The following is a 17983-nucleotide window of genomic DNA, read 5'->3' as shown; positions in this document are numbered from 1 at the left end:
TCCTATTACATACATAATTGTACATCTAGTTCATATAGTACTATTTTATCATAAGCATTTATCCAGGTTATTACACTATCTTTGTAACTCAATTTTAAATGGCTGCCTCATACTCTAATCTGTTCCAAGGAAACACCCGTAAATGGCTAGTAGTCAGGGAACAGGAAAGCAAACTATGATTCATAGTATTCCCTTGCATGGGTGAATCATAGTTTACTTAACTGTTGCCAGAATACTGGACAGTTAGGTTGTTTCCAATTCTTCCACCATCACGAACAGCTAAATGGACTCAATCTGTTTTGTTCAATAGTACCCCCCCAACAGCGTTTCACATAATAGGTACTCAAGTATTTATTGAATGAATAAACGTTTATAGAGCTACATACATATAATATACAGAAAATCTCTGTATATAAAGAATATATATACAGAAAATCTCTGTATATAAAGCTTCCTGACTTTCCTATATTTAGGACTGTGTCTTAAAGAAAGATTCCCGTAAGTGGAAATTCTGTATCAAATTGGGGCTTTTCATAGTCTGACAGTTTGCTTTCCAAAAAGGAAGTATTAACTTGCATTCCCAACAGTAAAATACACGGAGGCCCATTTCACTATACTCACGTAAACTGGGTATTATCTTTTTAAAACTCTGCGTATTTTGGTTAGTGGGAAAAAAAAAAGCCCTACTTACAATACTAATTTACAGTTTTGAATACTAGTGAGGTTATGTACTTTCTCTTATACATGTTCACCACTGTCCATCTTGAAATAGTTTTCTAATAATCTTTACTATCTAAATCAAATTTATTCCTTAAGCTCAGTGGTAGGCTGCAATTAAAAAAAGACATTTTTAGGGAGCAAATTCTGGAAGAAACTTTAAGAGACTAACCTAAATGCATAGCTGGGAGTAGCTTATTCATACTTATGCATTATTATTACACTGCAATGTGCTTTTATTAATTGTCAAGTTGGAAGCGAGAAGTCTCAGTTCTTGACCGTTCCCTAACACTTATCTGCTATATAGCTCTGTTTTATTTGTGTCATTTTTCCAGGGTGATGATGCAGCTGAGGAGGGGCCACGCTGGGAGGAAAAGGTTCCCATATAATTCTTCTGGAATTTGTCTTTCAGGAAGCCATTCTAGATTAATCCAGAACCTCTAAGGATTGTTTTCCACAACTGCACTCTATTGAACTTCTTTAGCTATGATAATCTTGGGGTGGCTTAGCAGAACTTTGTCAATCCTGAATTAGGCTTTCTGTCTAATCCTGAATTAGGTGCTCTGTAAACAAGTGAAACACAAAAAAGGTAAGATGGTCAGAAAAAACATGGTAGGTCTGAACAACATGATCAGTAATGAGAACCTGAGAGTGACTGATAATTGCATCTCACTAGCTAATCCTTTCATAATTGCCAGCATAACATGAAAAATGCTCCTCTGGGGTAGAGGAATATTTGCTTTTCATTCCTTCAAAATATGCTTGCAGGAGCAGGCAAGAATGTTGACCTACCATCTGTTCTCAAAAAGGAGAGGGAGCAGAAATGTGGAATAAGGACTGTGAAGAGGAAGCCCAATTCAGAGTAAAGCATGAAATCGGACAGTCACCACAATCTGCCAAATGATATGGTGATTAGATGTGTTTGAACTCTTTAAGTCTTCACAAAGTCTTTCTCTCTCCCTCTTTCCCTCCCCCCCCCTTTTTTCTTTTCTTCTTTCCTTCTTTCATAGCAAACCATCTTGGAGCTTTGCCTACAGAGCAAATGGCTGCTAACAAGATGCTATTAACCCCCAGGAAGCTCACTGAGATCATTATTGTGGACAGTCACAAAGAGAAGGGGCCACTAATTCAGCGTCACCCAGACCACCACACTGCTCTCACAGCAGCAAGATCTTCTTATTGCCAAATCCACTCAGACTCTATGTGGATTATAGAATCAAACTGGATATGATTACAGAGGGCTGTGGTAGCTACAGTTTGTCTTTCCAGCAATTTATCCCTTTCTTTTCTTTTGGTAACAGGATCCTTTTAGCCTGTGGGGAGCCATACACATAGCTGACCTTCTCATAACCCTCCCCTTGCAACAAGGGGTAGCTCCTGCTGCTACTTCCTCATTATCACAACCATCACTACCACTGTCATCATCATTACCACCACAATGGTAGTTACCATTTACTGAGCACTTCCCATGTCCAGTACGGTAAGCTTTATCTGTATTATCTCATTTAAAGGAATGACCTATGTGATAGCTACTGTTATTTCTTACATGTTAGAGTTCTAAGAAACTGAGGCACAGAAGGAGTATGTACTTTGCCCAAGGTTGCACAGTAAGTAGCAGAGCAGGGATCTGAACTCAAATTCCTTGGTTCCAAAGTGCTGGCTCTTAACCACTATGCTCACTGCCCTTCCGTCTAATCTCTGGCTACAGAAATAGGCTCAGGAGGTTCAACTGACCCAGACAGGGTCAATGGGATAGACAGACACTAAGACAGAGACGAAATTCTTCCTCTTGTGGTCTACACAGAGGAGGCTGCAGAGCTCCGATGACCAAGTTTTAGCCTCCTGAATTTAGCTATGCCTGATACCAGCCTGGATCAATGTGCAGATTTCTCAGTTACATGAGCCTTCTGCCTGAGCTACATGAAATTACATTTCAGTCACCTCGAGTCCTTGAAACTTTTCACTCCCTTTTTGGACGGGACATACTCTTTCCTGACTCTTTTGCTTCTTCTCTGACCATTTCCACCCTGATCTCTTTCATGGGCACCTCTCCTCCTCGGCTTATCCCTTAAGGTGTGGCCCAGCCTCTGTCCTAATCTGCCTGTTCTTCCTTTCTCTCAGCAGTGATCCTCCTCAGTGCCCCACAATCATTTTGAGGCCTCTCCTGGGGAATGTGCTCCTTTTGCCCATCCTGCTTCAGAACCATTGTGATGCTGAACCAGTTACTCAAATGAGTGCATCCCTTACAACAATGGGGAAGAAAAAAAGTTGAGAAGCAACTGTCCTACAAGTTATTCTTGGAAAATATCACTCTTTTCAGAGTTCAAAACTATTACCAGCAGACTGATACCCTCTAACTCTTTATTTCTAGCCCCCAAACCTCCCACAGTTCAGGCCTCTCTAACTGCCGATAGGATATTTAATTTCATAAGTCCGATAGGTACCTCAAAGTCAGCATGTCTAAAAGCAAACACATTATCTTCATCACAAACATGTTCTTCCTCCTGAATTCCCAATCTCATTAATGGCATATGATCCATGCAGCCATCAAAGTTGGAAATATGAATGTCACCAACTGGACTGTTCTACAAATCTTCATAGAAGACATACTTAAATACTAGATATTCTGCTACATCCTGCGTAGCGAAAACAACGAACAAGAAACAGACCTCGCTTTTAAGGATTTTAGTTTAATTGGTGAATACCACACAGTAATAATTACCACTATATATTAAAGATTAATTCAAGATACTGAGGAGAACCTAATCTACTCTAAGGAGAGGTCAAAGGAAGCTTCTTGGAGGCCCTAGTTGGGGCCTAATCTAAATCATAAATGGGTGTTACAAAAGGGAGTGGGCAGAGGAATAGGCAGTAAAGTAGGAGGAAGAGCATTCCAGGAAACGGGAATGAAGTGTGAAAGCTCAAAAATATGGGGCGGGGGGGAAGACTGATGAAGTACTATTAAACTCGCAGCTTCCGTTAATTAAAAACTTGCTAAAGCTAGGCACTATTTAAAGTGAAATACATTATTATTGCTGTCCTTACATCAAGCCTACAAGATAGGAATAACAATCTCATTTTTACAGTCAATTAAAGCACTTTTAGAATTCAGAGAGGTTAAATTACTTTTCTGAGACCATACAGCTAAAAAGAGATGGAACTTGCTTTGGCTCTAGGTTTTCTGGCTCCAAAGCCAATAGTTTCTACCGATCCATGTATCTTCTCAACCACTCTAGACTCTTCTTCTTTTTTTTTTTTTAAGATTTTGTTTATTTGTCAGAGAGAGAGAGGGAGAGTGAGCACAGGCAGACAGAGAGGCAGGCAGAGGCAGAGGGAGAAGCAGGCTCCCTGCCGAGCAAGGAGCCCGATGTGGGACTCAATCCCAGGACGCTGGGATCATGACCTGAGCCGAAGGCAGCTGCTTAACAAACTGAGCCACCCAGGCGTCCCCTAGACTCTTCTTTATGTTCACTGTCCACATCCAGTAAAATATCAAATCCTGTTGAGTTTTCATATTTCTTAAGTTCCTCCCATTCAAACCACACTTAATATTAGAAATCTTGTTCATTACCTTTCATTTAGATACAAATAGACTCTAATTGCTCTCTAGATATTAAAAAAAAAAAACAACTGTGTGTGTGTGTGTGTGTGTTGCATATTACAGAAAGTCAGATCAGAACTACTTCATTTTCTCCATTTGAGATCCACCAACTTACCCGTATAAGTTCTGTTCCACAGAAGAACTATTCCTGCTTCTGTCTAGAGCCAGCCCTGGAGTCTTCTAGGGCGTGGTCATGGACGCCTTTGTCCTCTTTATGTTCTTTTCCTGAGAGATCTCACCCAGTTCACCATCTCTGAGTATCATCTTTAAGACAATGACTTCCAAATAGCTTCATCTCCAGCTCTAATATCTCCCATGATCACCAGATTCCTATATTCAACTGCCTACGCAGTATCTCAACTTGTCTGTCTGATAGGAATACCACCTGCCCCATTAAAATACGAGTATTATGAGTCTGGCAGGATCATTGTCTACCTTATACATTTCTGTATCCTTAATGCATAATACTTAACACATACTAGGTAACCAATAACCATTTCTTGATTGAATAAAGGCATGCTGCTATGTGAGCCAAAGACTTCCTGAATGGGACTGAACTGTCCTAGGGGCCTTTTAAGAATTTGATTCTTTGCGGGTTAAATGGACATTTTTGGAGTAGAGGTAGGAGTACAGATTGGCTCTAAGTCCCCTCAGTGCGCCATAGTTAATCCTACTTTTTAATAATGACCTGGGAGATTAGCAATCTCTAAATATTATACCTGTAGGAAGAGTGTCAAATCTGCCTGTTAAGAATCACCTAGGCGACTTCTATTATAATACAGATTCCCAGGCTTTCCATCCTCCACCACCATCTCCCCTCCTAATTCAGAACCTCAATGGGGAGAGGCCTAAAATTCTGTATTATAAACAAATGACCCCCATGATTCTTACTGACAAGTCTGAGGAAGACGACTAGAGAAGCTTCATAATTATGTAATTATTGAAAATGGCTCAGCTTGCTGGGTAGCAGTATCCAAATATGCCCTTAGTGCTAAGTCGAACACACCCAAAATGATTTATAAGTTGCCCAAACACTATTTCCTTAGGTTTATTTGAGAACCCGAGGTCACCAGTGACTGCAAAGACTTCTTAGACAACATGTCATATATTAGGCAGAACTTTATTCTATAGAAAGGATCTGGTTTCGTTTACTTGGCACAAAATTCATTGTGCCAACCCATCGCTGATTCCCATATGTGATATGAGTCTTTACTGTGACATATCACTGTCAGCTCTCATCACTTTTTTCCTTAAATCTGTTCAATAACCAGAATTTTAGCTTCTCTTTCCAAAAATCCATTGCTCTTAATGATCATTTCAGTAAGTGCAAGGTCAAAGCTTTAAAGAGTTCTGTCATCCCCTTTGTAAATCTCCCCCAAATTCTTCCAAAGTTAACAAGGCAAAAACAAAAAAAGAACCAAAAAAAAACCCCCCAAAACTAATATACTCCATAACCTACTCCTGACTAAGGAATTCAAATGACAACCAGCAATTAAAGTGAATGACAGGTATCCTTCCAAGAATCTGTGAGCCTTAAAGGCAAACTTATTTATGGCCATAGCCTAAAAAAAGCAGAATTTCTCAAGTGTTAAGTGATTGTATATCGCCGAACTGTAATTTTAGCTAACCTCAAAGTCAGGTCTTTGGGAGGTAAAAAGGGATAGGATCAGATGAAAAAAAGCAGATAGGGACATATTAGGAGAATTTCAGACTTTGTCCTTAAAAGGTAATGAACTACCAGATGGCAGCTACACTTGTGGTAAGCCCAGTAAACCTGCAGACTTGCTGAGTCACTATGTTGTACACCTGAAACCAATGTAACACTGTGTGTCAACTATGCTTCATTAAAAAGGTAAATGTTTAAGAAAGAAAAAAGGTACAGAACGAAGAGAACAGGGAAACTACACTTAAAATGACATGGAAGAAATTCTCCCTCTTTTACTCCTTCATTCAGGAATTGTTAGAGCTTGTTTTCTGCGGCACGACCAAAACTGATGCTTTCGAAGTGCAGAAAAACAGCATGTCTCACTCCACATGATTCCCCTTGCCCCACAAAGTGTCAATGATACTAAAGAATCAGAGGAATTGGAAAAATGCTGAATTACCAGAAAAGCACTTGGAGGAGAACAAACTGACATTTGGAGCCACGTTTACATCAGCAAACATTTCTGAATCTGTAGCCAAGAGCAGAGGCTGGCAAACTGTGGCCTGGGCCGTAAGCCAAAGCCAGCCCACCAACTTGCTTTAATAAGTAAAGTTTTATTAGAACATAGCCACTCCATTTGTTGACATACTGTCTATGGCTACTCTCCCACTATAACAGCAGAGTTGAGTAGTTGCAACCGACTATATGGACCACAGAGTAGAAAATATTACAATCAGGCCCTTTATATAAAAGGTTTGCTAAGCCCTGACCTAGAAAGTGTAATGTATGCAAGATGAAAACTAGGCTGGCCCTGCTGCCGTTGTCCCTCCCCCAATACACACCACTGGAGAACAGACATGGACATCTGCCCTCCCTGTGGACCTCAAGAAGGGGGTGTTGACCCTCCACAAGAGCCAGCAAGCAGCTCTACTAGATACCTGAAGAAATAAGAAACTAAGAATTCAGTACCATAGATAGCCCATGACTCACCAATTTGGTATACCACTTTTCAAAGTCACCCAACAGCTAAGTAATTTTAGTTTGAGCTATAAACTTGCCCATGTTTTTTTAATTGAGGTGTATAGGATACACATTATATTAGTTTCACGTGTACAACACGATCATTAGATATTTGTATATATTTCAAAATAAACACAATAAGTCTAGTTAAAATCCCTTACCATAGTTACAGAACTTTTTTTCTTACCATAAGAACTTTTTTTTAATTATAAGAACTTTTAAGATTTATTCTCTTAGCAACCTTCAACCATGAAACACAGCATTTTATTATTTATTAAAAGATTTTATTTATTTGACAGACAGATCGAACGTAGGCAGAGAGGCAGGCAGAGAGAGAAGGCCGTGGGCAGGGGGAGCAGGCTCCCTGCTAAGCAGAGAGCGGGGCTTGATCCCAGGACCCTGGGATCATGACCTGAGCCGAAGGCAGAGGCTCAACCCACTGACCCACCCATGTGTCCCATGAAACACAGCATTTTAATTTTATTATTTATTTTAAAAATATTTTATTTATTTATTTGACAGATAGATCAGAAGTAGGCAGAGAGGCAGGCAGAGAGAGAGAGAGAGAGGAGGAAGCAGGCTCCCCGCCGAGCAGAGAGACTGATGCGGGGCTCGATCCCAGGAGTCCGAGAGACTGATGCGGGGCTCGATCCCAGGAGTCCGAGATCATGACCTGAGCCGAAGGCAGCGGCTTTAACCCACTGAGCCACCTAGGCGCCCCACAGAGGATTTTAAACGATAGTTGCCATACTGTTTGTTAAGTCCTCATGACTTATGCCAATGGGTTTTAAAAATGTCCCCTCTTTTCTTCTCAGTAGTCAGTAACATTGGTATAGTTTAAGGTGTTAAGAGTTCAGGGCATAAAAAACATTTTTAAAGCAATGAAAAGCCAAGTATTTTCAAAAGCACATACTGGTAAGTCATACCTGTATGAACATTGTCTTGAAAAATCATATTTGGATATAAAACTTTGGATTTTCTATGAAAAAAAGTCATGTCACTAAATGGCTGCTGACTCTTGAACTTGTTTCATCCAAGACTGAGATGGTAGAGACAAAATTAAGACTGGTAGACTGTAAGCATTTATCTTTAGGTTTTCACCCCAACTATCCTACCTTTTAGCTCGTACATGAATTATAGCTTTAAAAGCAACATCTGTTAGCGCCTTGAGGGCAACATTCCTGCTGGGGCAAATCTATAAACACTCCATTTGCTGAAAAAGAGCTGCAAATCCCACACTAAGCTTTTTACCTCAATCATGGGGCCAGAACTCTGACATTAGCTAAGCCTAAGCCATGGTTAAAACTCTCTAGCCATGCTATCAACAGAAGAAATGAATACTTTCATAACTAAGGTAACTCTTAGATTCCAGCTGAAAGAGAAACAATGATTCCAGGAGGCTCTCTGTAATCAAAGCCATCACAGGACTGACTACTTTGATAAGAGAGTTGGACCCAAGTGCTTTGAAGACAATGCCATGAGATTGTCATCATGGTAATGATGGGGTCCCAGGAATGCTCAGGTTGGAAATGATCCTTTTTCTTAAAAATGTCCTTAGTCAATCTTGAATATGTTTAACAAAACAAAATAAAACAACTTGGGGAAAATACCAGCAGAAAACTCACCAGAATGTTAAACAGTAATTTCCTTTCAGTGGTATAACTTTGGACTATTCAGTGGTATAACTATTTTCTTGTTCTTTACCGTACAAAGAATCCCCTTTTATAACAAATATTTTCTGACAGCCTCTCCCCATCTTTATTATCCTGAACTCACAGATAGAAAACTTAGCCCAAATCATTTAAAAAAACAACACTAGACTATGAAGAGAAACAAAAATTTATAGTGAAATATTTATTTCAATGTATACACTCTTGGGCTAATAGTACTAGAAAGTATAATGAAGTAATCAGAGGCTTGGACCCCTTACAGATAGCCGTGAAGAACAAAGTCAGATGCAGATCTGTAGAATTGTTTTATAACAATGCCATTATACAAATGGCAGTGCTATCAGGAATGAGTAAAACTAAAACTACAGTTTTTCCTCAGTTCAGATGGTGGTTGAATTTTTAGATTCCCTCTGCCATAAAATGTGAATTTGTTCATAAAATCAAGTTTGGTTTTAGACTCAGATAACAGAGGGATTTCATCTATGACTGTCCAGGAAGGTAGTCAAAAGTCAAGCAAGCTACAGGGACAACTGTCATACAGGACATATGAGGACATCTAGCATCTCTGGCCTCTGTCCACTGAATGCATGTAGACCACCCCCCCCATCACTGTGACCCATCAAGTATGCCGATGAATATTTATAACCTCTAGAAATGCTCGTGCTGCTGCTTTTGAGAACCCTGCGTTACACTTTCCTATACTTAGTATATTTTCTATAATGACACATATTGACTTTATAGCCATAAAAAAAGTTTCAGTAGAGTTTCAAGCTCATCAGTGTCTCTCCAACAAAAAGACAGAAGGTCACAGGTGACTAACACAAAGCAATACCTTGAAGGCAGTGGGAAGCAGAAGAAAGAAACTGGAAGAAAAGCAAAAGGTCAAGAGGTTAACTGTACTTTCTTACTAGTTGATAAACCCTCCACATCTTTGGATAAGAAGTGTGAGCAGGGCCCAAACAGATACCTCGAAGGTCAGTTTATTCTATCTCAAAAACAATTTCTGACTAGAGCAGAATTCACTGATGTAATGGGACAATGGGTCCAAAAATTACAGGGTCTCAAAGGAATACATGTGAGCTTTGATTACTGAGATTTCCTTGGCAACAGCACGACCCAAAATTAATAGAGGCCTTAAAAGGAAGATGCCAAAAGAAACTTTGCTGGTTTATATAGCTTGGGCTAGAGCAAGACACAGTATGACCCATATATAGAAAATCACAGCATCTGCAGTATTTTAAGAAACTATAGTCGCAAAGCAAGAGCAAATGTACAGTGAAAGGAAAGATCCTTCCAGGCTAATGTGGAGTCAACCACTAGAGAAGATTCTTTACTGCACACTGGATAGAAGGTAGCCTCCCCCACACAGCGTTGGTCGGCTGCCAAGTCTCAATCTTCATCTTCTTCCTTGGGACTGCCCATTGTCATCAATTGGTCAAATCCAGGACGGCTTGCTTTTCTTCATGTGAATGCTAGCCTGCTCCCACAGGACTGTTTATAACAGCCATCACTTATTAAATCTACCCTTCTTTTTAATATCCTTATAAGCATTTTTATGTAACTAAATTTCTCAGACTTCTCAAAACCCTCTCAATTTGGGGACAAACTACTCTGTTCTCTTCGTGTTTTGTTTTGTTTTGTTTTGTTTTTTTCCTTATCTGGCTAAAGATAAAGAGGCAGAGGGAGGAAAATCTGTATTTTCTTATCCTTTCACTTGATTAAAAGAAAGAAAGTCTTGCTTTAAAAAACACACACACAAGACTGTGGCTGTTATATGGTATACTGTGAAAAATATGACTTTCCTACATAAATAACTAACCCTGCTAGCTCCGATGGCTCACCTACACTGTCTTTAAACTTAGTCAAACTGCTGTTCCATCTCGACAGTGCCGTCTTGTCCGGGACATACCTTACCATATTAGGTAATCAAGCCCCAGAGAGAGAGGAAAGCAAAACAGTTCTAGGATTTTACCTAAAAGGAGAATGGCAAGGATACTGCCCCGTGGTGGAGAGCAGACAGAAAATCGCTGGTTGCCCTCCAGCAGATTAAGGGGCTTCACAAGATTAAGTAATAAGATTTTAAAAATACTGCTTGAGAGAGGGGAAAAGACCCAGCAAATAGCCAGAAGCAAAGCTGTGGAAAAAAACAGCAAATAGGCAAAGGCGCTATTATTTACTCAAAGAAAGCGTGTGTGCTGGCGGGGGAGGGTGGAGTATGGGAAGAGAGTAAAGATCTATAAAACTAGAACTGTTGGAGTAATACCGGCAGAGAAAGATAAATGGGAGGGGTAACTGAGGCACAGAAATGAAAGCCTGCTTGATTGACAGAGAAATCTGCAGGAACTTGACTTGGTCAGGTGCTCGGAGAGTTCCCAGCTAAACTGGGAACATTTAGTTCTTCTTCGTTTAATTTAATTTAATTTATTTATTTGACAGAGAGAGAGAGAGAGAGAGAGATCACAAGTAGGCAGAGAGGCAGGTAGAGGGAGAGGGGGAGGTAGGCTCCCTGCCCAGCAGAGAGCCTGATGCGGAGCTAGATCCCAGAACCCCGAGATGAAGGCAGAGGCTTAACCCATTGAGCCACCCAGGCGTCCCAATGCTTAGTTCTTCTTTCTTCCCTTTCTACTCATTACTTGTTTCTCCTACTCCAGCAACCCCCTCGAAAACTTCTTTCTCAAAATTCATCAGGTACATTCTCAGGGCACGGACATATACTGGAGTCAGAAAGGAGCCTGGTTACTTCCCTGACTCTCCAAAGAACCCATTCTTTAGGGATAAATGAATAAATAACTTCCAGATCACATGACTCTAAGGTCAAGGAAAGTATTCCCAAAGTCTTATACTCACGCAGATTTACGAACCTACAGTTTGGAAGATAGCATGAATGAATCTCAATCATCTCTAACTATTTAATGTATTTCTTCATTTTCACTTTACAACTTTAAGAGGTAGCTACTATGATTATCTCTACTGTACAGATGAGGAAACTGAAGCATGTGAGTTTCAACTTATCCAAAGCAGTTAAGTGGCCCAGGGAGTCCATCTAGATCATGGGTCTGCACTCTTAACTAGTAGGCGATACATAACAGACATAAAAATACACCTGAGGGCAGTACCACGGCCATGGACTAGGAACCCAGCTATGTGATCCTGGCAAGTTACTTAATCTCTCTGGGCTTCAGTGGCTATCTTTAAAATGAGAAGTTTAACTACTTACTAGAAGTGTTCTAAAATCCACTCTGTAATTTCTATTCTATGTATCACAGAGCTAACTCAGAATTTAGCTTATGATACCACTCAGAAATAAGTTTTTCAAAGAAAGTCTCTTATTCTTAAGTGGAATGGAAGTGCTAGTTATTCAAAGATGTAATAAAGCTAAGGGAGGTTAAGTAAAGCAAAGGAGACCAAAAGCTGAGTCTACTTAAAAGATCACCTGCAATATGGTTATCAATAGAATTCTTCTAATTTAACCAAAAACAGGCATATTCTCAGAGTGAAGTGCTAGGATTCATCAGTTTCCTCTGTGGTTCTTCCTCTTCTCACTTTGAATTTTGGAGTGCCCCAGGGCACTTTGGATTTTCTTTGGATTTCTCTGTCAACTCTCATTCTCTTGGTGATCTCATTCAATCTCATGGTTTTAAATACAATCTACACATTTGCTGACATTCAAGTTTGTATGTCCAGTCTGGACCGCTCACCTGAACTCCAGACTCCAAACACTAAGTCTCTTCTTGACATTTCCAAGTGGATGTCAATCAGACACACTAAATTTAACACTCCTAAAAGCCAAACTATAGGCTTGCTCTTCCCCCACTAAATTCATTCCTTCCACAGTCTTCTCCATCTCAGTTATGAAAACTCTATACTTTCAGTTGCTTTGGCTAAAAGCTTCAGTGTCAACCTTGATCACTACACCTCCCCACAACCCCAGGCTTTTTTTCACTCTATACCCAATCCAGCAGCAAATTCTATTCATTCTAATTTCAAACTATATCCTGATTCTGAAAACTGCTCAGTATCTTTAGTACTCACTATCACTTTGGTCCAAACCGCCATCACTTTTCCCCTGGATAATTATATGCAGCCTCCTGACGTCCCTGCTTCCACCCAAACCCCATTAGAGGACATCCTCAAAACAGCAGGCAGAGTAACTCCTTAAAATATAAGTATAATCATGTCACTCTTCTGCTCAAAACTCTACAATGGCTACCCACTCACTCAGATCAAAAGCCAGAGCCCTTAAAATGACTTACCAGTCTATGTCATTTGGGCCCTTTTGCCCATTCTGCTCTGCCACATCATTCTTTTCACCTGTCCTCAAGCACATCAGGCACACTTCCGCCTCAGAATCTTTGTAAGTGCTATTCCCCCTGGCTAGCTCCAGAGTTTCAGATGATGTTCAGTCTAGGTCCAGATGATGCTTTCATCTGACCACCCTACTTAAAATTCTCATGTCAACTTCCTATCCCACTCAGGCATTTCTGATTCCTGCCTATTCTACTCTACGTGGGTTTACCAAAAACACTTACCACATTTTCACCTACTACTTACTTCACACCTTTATTTATTGTAGATTTCCTCCACTAGAATGTATAATCCATAAGAGCAGGGCTTTTCATTCATTGTTGCATCTCCAGTATCTAAAAAATTGCCTGATTATAACATGTTACTTAAAAGTACTTGCTCAGTGTATAAATGAGAAGAAGGTTATAAAGGGAGAAGACAGGACAAAATGGGAAATGCATTTAGTGACTTCTGGTAGTAGAGACATTTCTGGGGCCAAGTGGCTCCCAAGGCAAGTTTCACTTTCTGTTAAAACTTAGTTCAAAACCAAGCTTTGGCAGCAAGTCTCTGTATGGTTTCTCTTTTATGTAATATGAAAATCTTACATTTAATAGCTTGCTTCTTTTGGAGCAATTTCCCAACACATCTATCGACTAGCAGGTCACCATTTATCTTTTTTTTTTTTTTTTTAAGGGTTTGCTTATTTATTTGACAGAGAGAGAGAGAGAGAGATCACAAATAGGCAGAGAGGCAGGCAGAGAGAGAGGAGTCAGGGGAAAGAGGCTCCCCGCTGAGCAGAGAGTCCGATGCAGGGCTGGATCCCTGGACCCTGGGATCATGACCTGAGCCGAAAGCAGAGGCTTAACCTACTGAGCCACCCAGGCGACCCAGGCCACCATTTTTCTAAGACAGATATCTTAATGTTCATGAATTAGTAATTCCTTAACAATATCTCCTTTACCAACACATTGTGAGGGGTGATTAGCAATCAAGATCTACTGGTTCCATTCTGGACTGGAAAAATGACATTGCTAATTCTGAGGTGAGGTGTCAGTGAATTTGTTCAGATGGAGTGCTACCTGATTTGCCTAAAGCCAACAGGGATGGAGGGAGGGCGTGGACAGGAGGGAAGCATTTTGTATGGAAATTCTTAGTTCTTGAAAGATGTAAGTACCTACTTATGTCAAGGACAACAGAAGAATGCTGCTATTCTACCTACCAACTGAATCTTGATACTCAGAGGAGGCTTTTCAGTTGTCCTTCAGGAAGACATTCCTTCACTTAAGGAAGCAAGAAGCTACTTGCAAGTCAATTTGAACACATAATCTGTTGAGTAAAAAACCAAATGGATCAATAGGGAATGCAGAAGGATATAAGCCCTGATTGCAGGTCTGTTTCAGTTAGGTCGAATAAAAAGATTCCCTGATGTGGGGCACAGGGTAATCAACTAGCAGAGCTTTCAAGTCCCTGAACACTTCTTAACTTCCCTGGGACTCAGTTTTCTTAACTGTAAATTGAGGTCCCTAATCCAGGTTATCTCTCTAAATTCCCAGAAGTTGGGAGGCAAGTAACTTTAATACACTGAGCTGGGTTCTTTAACAATTCCTTTAAAACTAAAGAATCTGTCTTCTGTTCAAATTTTTTAGGGCACTACTCTTGTTCTCCAGCATCTTTTCTGTTGACTACTTACGCCCTCTAGTGACACACTTAATTATACAACAGAACTGGCTAGGGAAACTGTTCCAGAGGAGTAAACGGGGGAAAACAGCAAGAACGCAGTAGATAAAATCAGTGTTAAGCAAAAGAGAAGCAGGCCAAAGATGTGGGTAACAAAACAAAACAAACAAACAAAACAAAACAAAACAAAACAAAAACAAACAGCTGGAAGGAAATCAAATGGCTATCACTTCCTGCAGTGTGGCTATGACTGTGCTGTCTAGAACAAACACTGTAAAGGAATTACCTCTAGTAATTACTTACAGTGAAGCAAACAAACATGCTCCTGAACATAAAAGTTTTTTCAGGTATGACTGGAATACCCTTCTTCCTCACATTAAGATCTGGATACAGTCTCTTTTTCATTTAGCAAGATAAAAGATTTATTAAGACTTCTGGGGGCGCCTGGGTGGCTCAGTGGGTTAAAGCCTCTGCCTTTGGCTCAGATCATGATCCCAGGGTCCAGGGATCCAGCCCTGCATCGGGATCTTTGCTCAGCAGGGAGCCTCCTGCCCCCCACTCTCTGTCTGCCTCCTCTGCCTACTTGTGATCTCTGTTAAATAAATAAATAAAATCTTAAAAAAAAAAAAAGACTTCTGGGAGTCTCTATTACATACCTAATATGGATAATTAACAGATGTGCTTTGAACACACCTGTCAAGGAGGTGCTAAGAGATCAAATTATATATTGTCAGTCTCACCTGTTCATGGATTTACCAATGGAGATGGGTTCTGACTAAAATCATGGAGTGTGTTGGGCTTAAGCGAAGTCCTCAGCCTTCTAAGTATCATTCCTTGGTGTCACCACCATAGAAATGCATGAATGGTCTTTCTCCTACCACACAATTGAAAACAAACACCAGGGTTCTTCCTGGCAATAAATGATATCTGTATATAAATGCTGATGACATTTTTCTAGCACAGGTACACATAAAGAAGAAATGGATTTCAATGATACCAACAGAGATTTAGATTAAACAACAGAGAAGTTTTCTTAACCATGCTGTTGTTACTGATAGATGGGCGCGAGGGCAAATAATCTTCTTATGAAATCATTTAAGAGAAGGAAACAAAATCTGTACTTATTTGGAGTCATTTTAATTCTAACTCTAACTGGAACATAAGATAGGGATGATAACCACTAAAGTTTCCTTTCTACTCTTAAAATGAAATATGACTGTATGATTCCTATATATTTAGTTCAAAAACAGGCAGTATTAATCCATGGTGACAGAAATCAGAAGAGTGGCTCCCTCTTGGGACAGGGAAGGGGGCATGAGGGAACTTTTCAAGGTGATGGAAAAATTTTATATCTTGATTTGAGTGGTATTCACACTGGTGTATACAGTTGTCAAAATTCATCAAATCGTACACCAAAGATCTGTGCAGTTTATAGACTGTAAATTATATTTCAAAAAACATATATGAGTTAATTTTAGGAGTCTTGGGAAGAGTTAATTTTAAAACACTACTCTTTAACAACAGGCTAAGAAAGAGAAGGGAGCTGTCATGACCTCAATAGCATATATAGTCTTACTGAACCAAAAACCAAGAAAAGAAAGAACTGGCCTGGCTTCTCAGTAGTATCCACGCTCATTAGCTAACAGTGCCAATTCAACAGAATGCCCCCTCCTCGGGCTGGCTCAGTTCTGCTGCCCGATGGAAGGACATGGAGGAGGGGGAGAAAGACTGGTCCTAAGAGATCACTGACTGTCTTGTAGTACAACCGCACCTTACGCGGCCTGGTGTGTTGGTCTGTGGGTCCACAGGATAATGGCATCATGCCTGCTCGTGTTAGAAGAGAGTACTTGCGAGAAAAACAGGTGTTTTTTGGCTTTTTGTTTTCCCTCTTCAGTTAAATTACCTTCTAGAGATAACAGACTGTTCATTCTTCTCTTAAGATTCTTGTTGGAGTCCGCTTGACACACGGCAGACACTAATAGATGCCTCAAGCAACTGAATGAGTGAAATGTTTTTCAGTCTGACAAATGACTTTCACATCAAATCTCAATAGTCTGTTCTTCCTCCAATCAGAAAATTTTTTCTATAATTTTCATTCAAGCCCTGAGATGAAATTCTCTGGGAAGCACTGCATCAAGAACATTCTAGCTTTCCTAACCTGTGCGCTATGTCAGGATTTTCCCATGCCAAGTGGTTTGGAAAGGTGGAGTCACAGATTTTCACTGACGAAAGACATTCTGTCACAACAAAGCCATTCTTGTTGTCATTCCCTTTATGGATTTAATGGCCCCTATAACTCTCTAGGAATTACAGTCCATTTTAGTGCTCTGTAATTTATTATTCAGATTCTCTCTTTAGGAATTTATAATTCCCCAAAGCAACTTCCCTACATTCACTCTTTATGTCTCCAAAAGCCCATTCCAGCCCAGTGAAAAACTGAAGAGTTGCTGTTATTTATGCAAGTGTAGGAACGTCTTTGTGGTACTTCGACCGACACAGCTCCTCTTTGTGAGTCCACCTGGCTTTAACCAAGGGTGGGCAGTTCTCACCTATGTCACCACTAGTCGTCTAGGCATTGCTTTCTTGGAAGGCCGTACTGATTGCTTTGCATCTTGACTAAAATACAGGCAGGTATTTCTATTTTCTCTGCTAAGAATGCATTAGTTATTGATTTTCAGTATGGTTTGTCAAATACATTCCTTTTTTTTTTTTTTAAGTAGGTGCCACACCGGGTGTGAAACCCACTTAAGATTCTCTCTCCCTTGCCGTCTGCCCAGTCCCCATCTTTTAAAAAAATAAAATAAATTAAAAAAAAAAAATAAAAGAGTTGGACACTTAGCCAACTGAGTCACCCAGATGCCCCTCAAATATATTCTAAGAACCTACTTTCAGCTAACTGCAGAATATAAAAAGGCCATCTTTTTACATAATTTCCAGTAGAAACGTACATGTAAGTCTCAATTCATGTAGTCAAAACCAAATTCCTTCTTCCCTCAAAAACAGTACTGATAAGGAAACCACTAACTTTCTGTCATTTTTGAGTGGCTTTCAGGAACCTGGAATGTCAGGAAAGCTGGGCCCAGGCCATCCACTACAGAGAGAAGTTGGACGCCAGGCCTGAGTTGTATAAGAGTCAAGGGTTTAACCTCATTTCAAAGTCAAATATAAGTGACTTTTGGATTGTGCGATGTTTACATTCTTCACATGTATGTAAGTATAAATCCATTAAAGAAATAGTATCAGTCTTCACTTTTCTTCCAAAGACTTCAAAGTACTTTCTACAATCCAGTAGCGTACTCAAAAGAGAGAAAAAGCAGACAGATCCTAGATCCTAGACAGCTCCTAGAACTGTATTGGGGATCAGCAGAA

General features: G+C 40.1%; 1 protein-coding gene across 9 annotated transcripts in view; it reads right to left on the bottom strand.

Moving 5' to 3' along the window:
- PPP1R12B (protein phosphatase 1 regulatory subunit 12B) overlaps positions 1 to 17983 on the bottom strand; it is a 222056-nt gene that overhangs the window by 69907 nt on the left and 134166 nt on the right. Inside the window, exon 20 of one of the 9 annotated variants that reach the window (XM_032318430.1) lies at positions 447 to 1280. The exons of the other annotated variants lie outside the window; for them this stretch is intronic. Coding sequence (XP_032174321.1) covers positions 1272 to 1280 — 9 coding nt within the window. The 3' untranslated portion in view covers positions 447 to 1271. Of the gene's footprint in view, positions 1 to 446; positions 1281 to 17983 lie in introns of those variants that run through there. 9 annotated transcript variants of the gene reach the window in all.

The sequence above is a fragment of the Mustela erminea genome, chromosome 17 (assembly GCF_009829155.1).
Source record: "Mustela erminea isolate mMusErm1 chromosome 17, mMusErm1.Pri, whole genome shotgun sequence".
NCBI classification, from domain to species: domain Eukaryota; kingdom Metazoa; phylum Chordata; class Mammalia; order Carnivora; family Mustelidae; genus Mustela; species Mustela erminea.
Note: the sequence above shows the minus strand (reverse complement) of the source record. Positions and strands in the feature narration are given on the sequence as shown.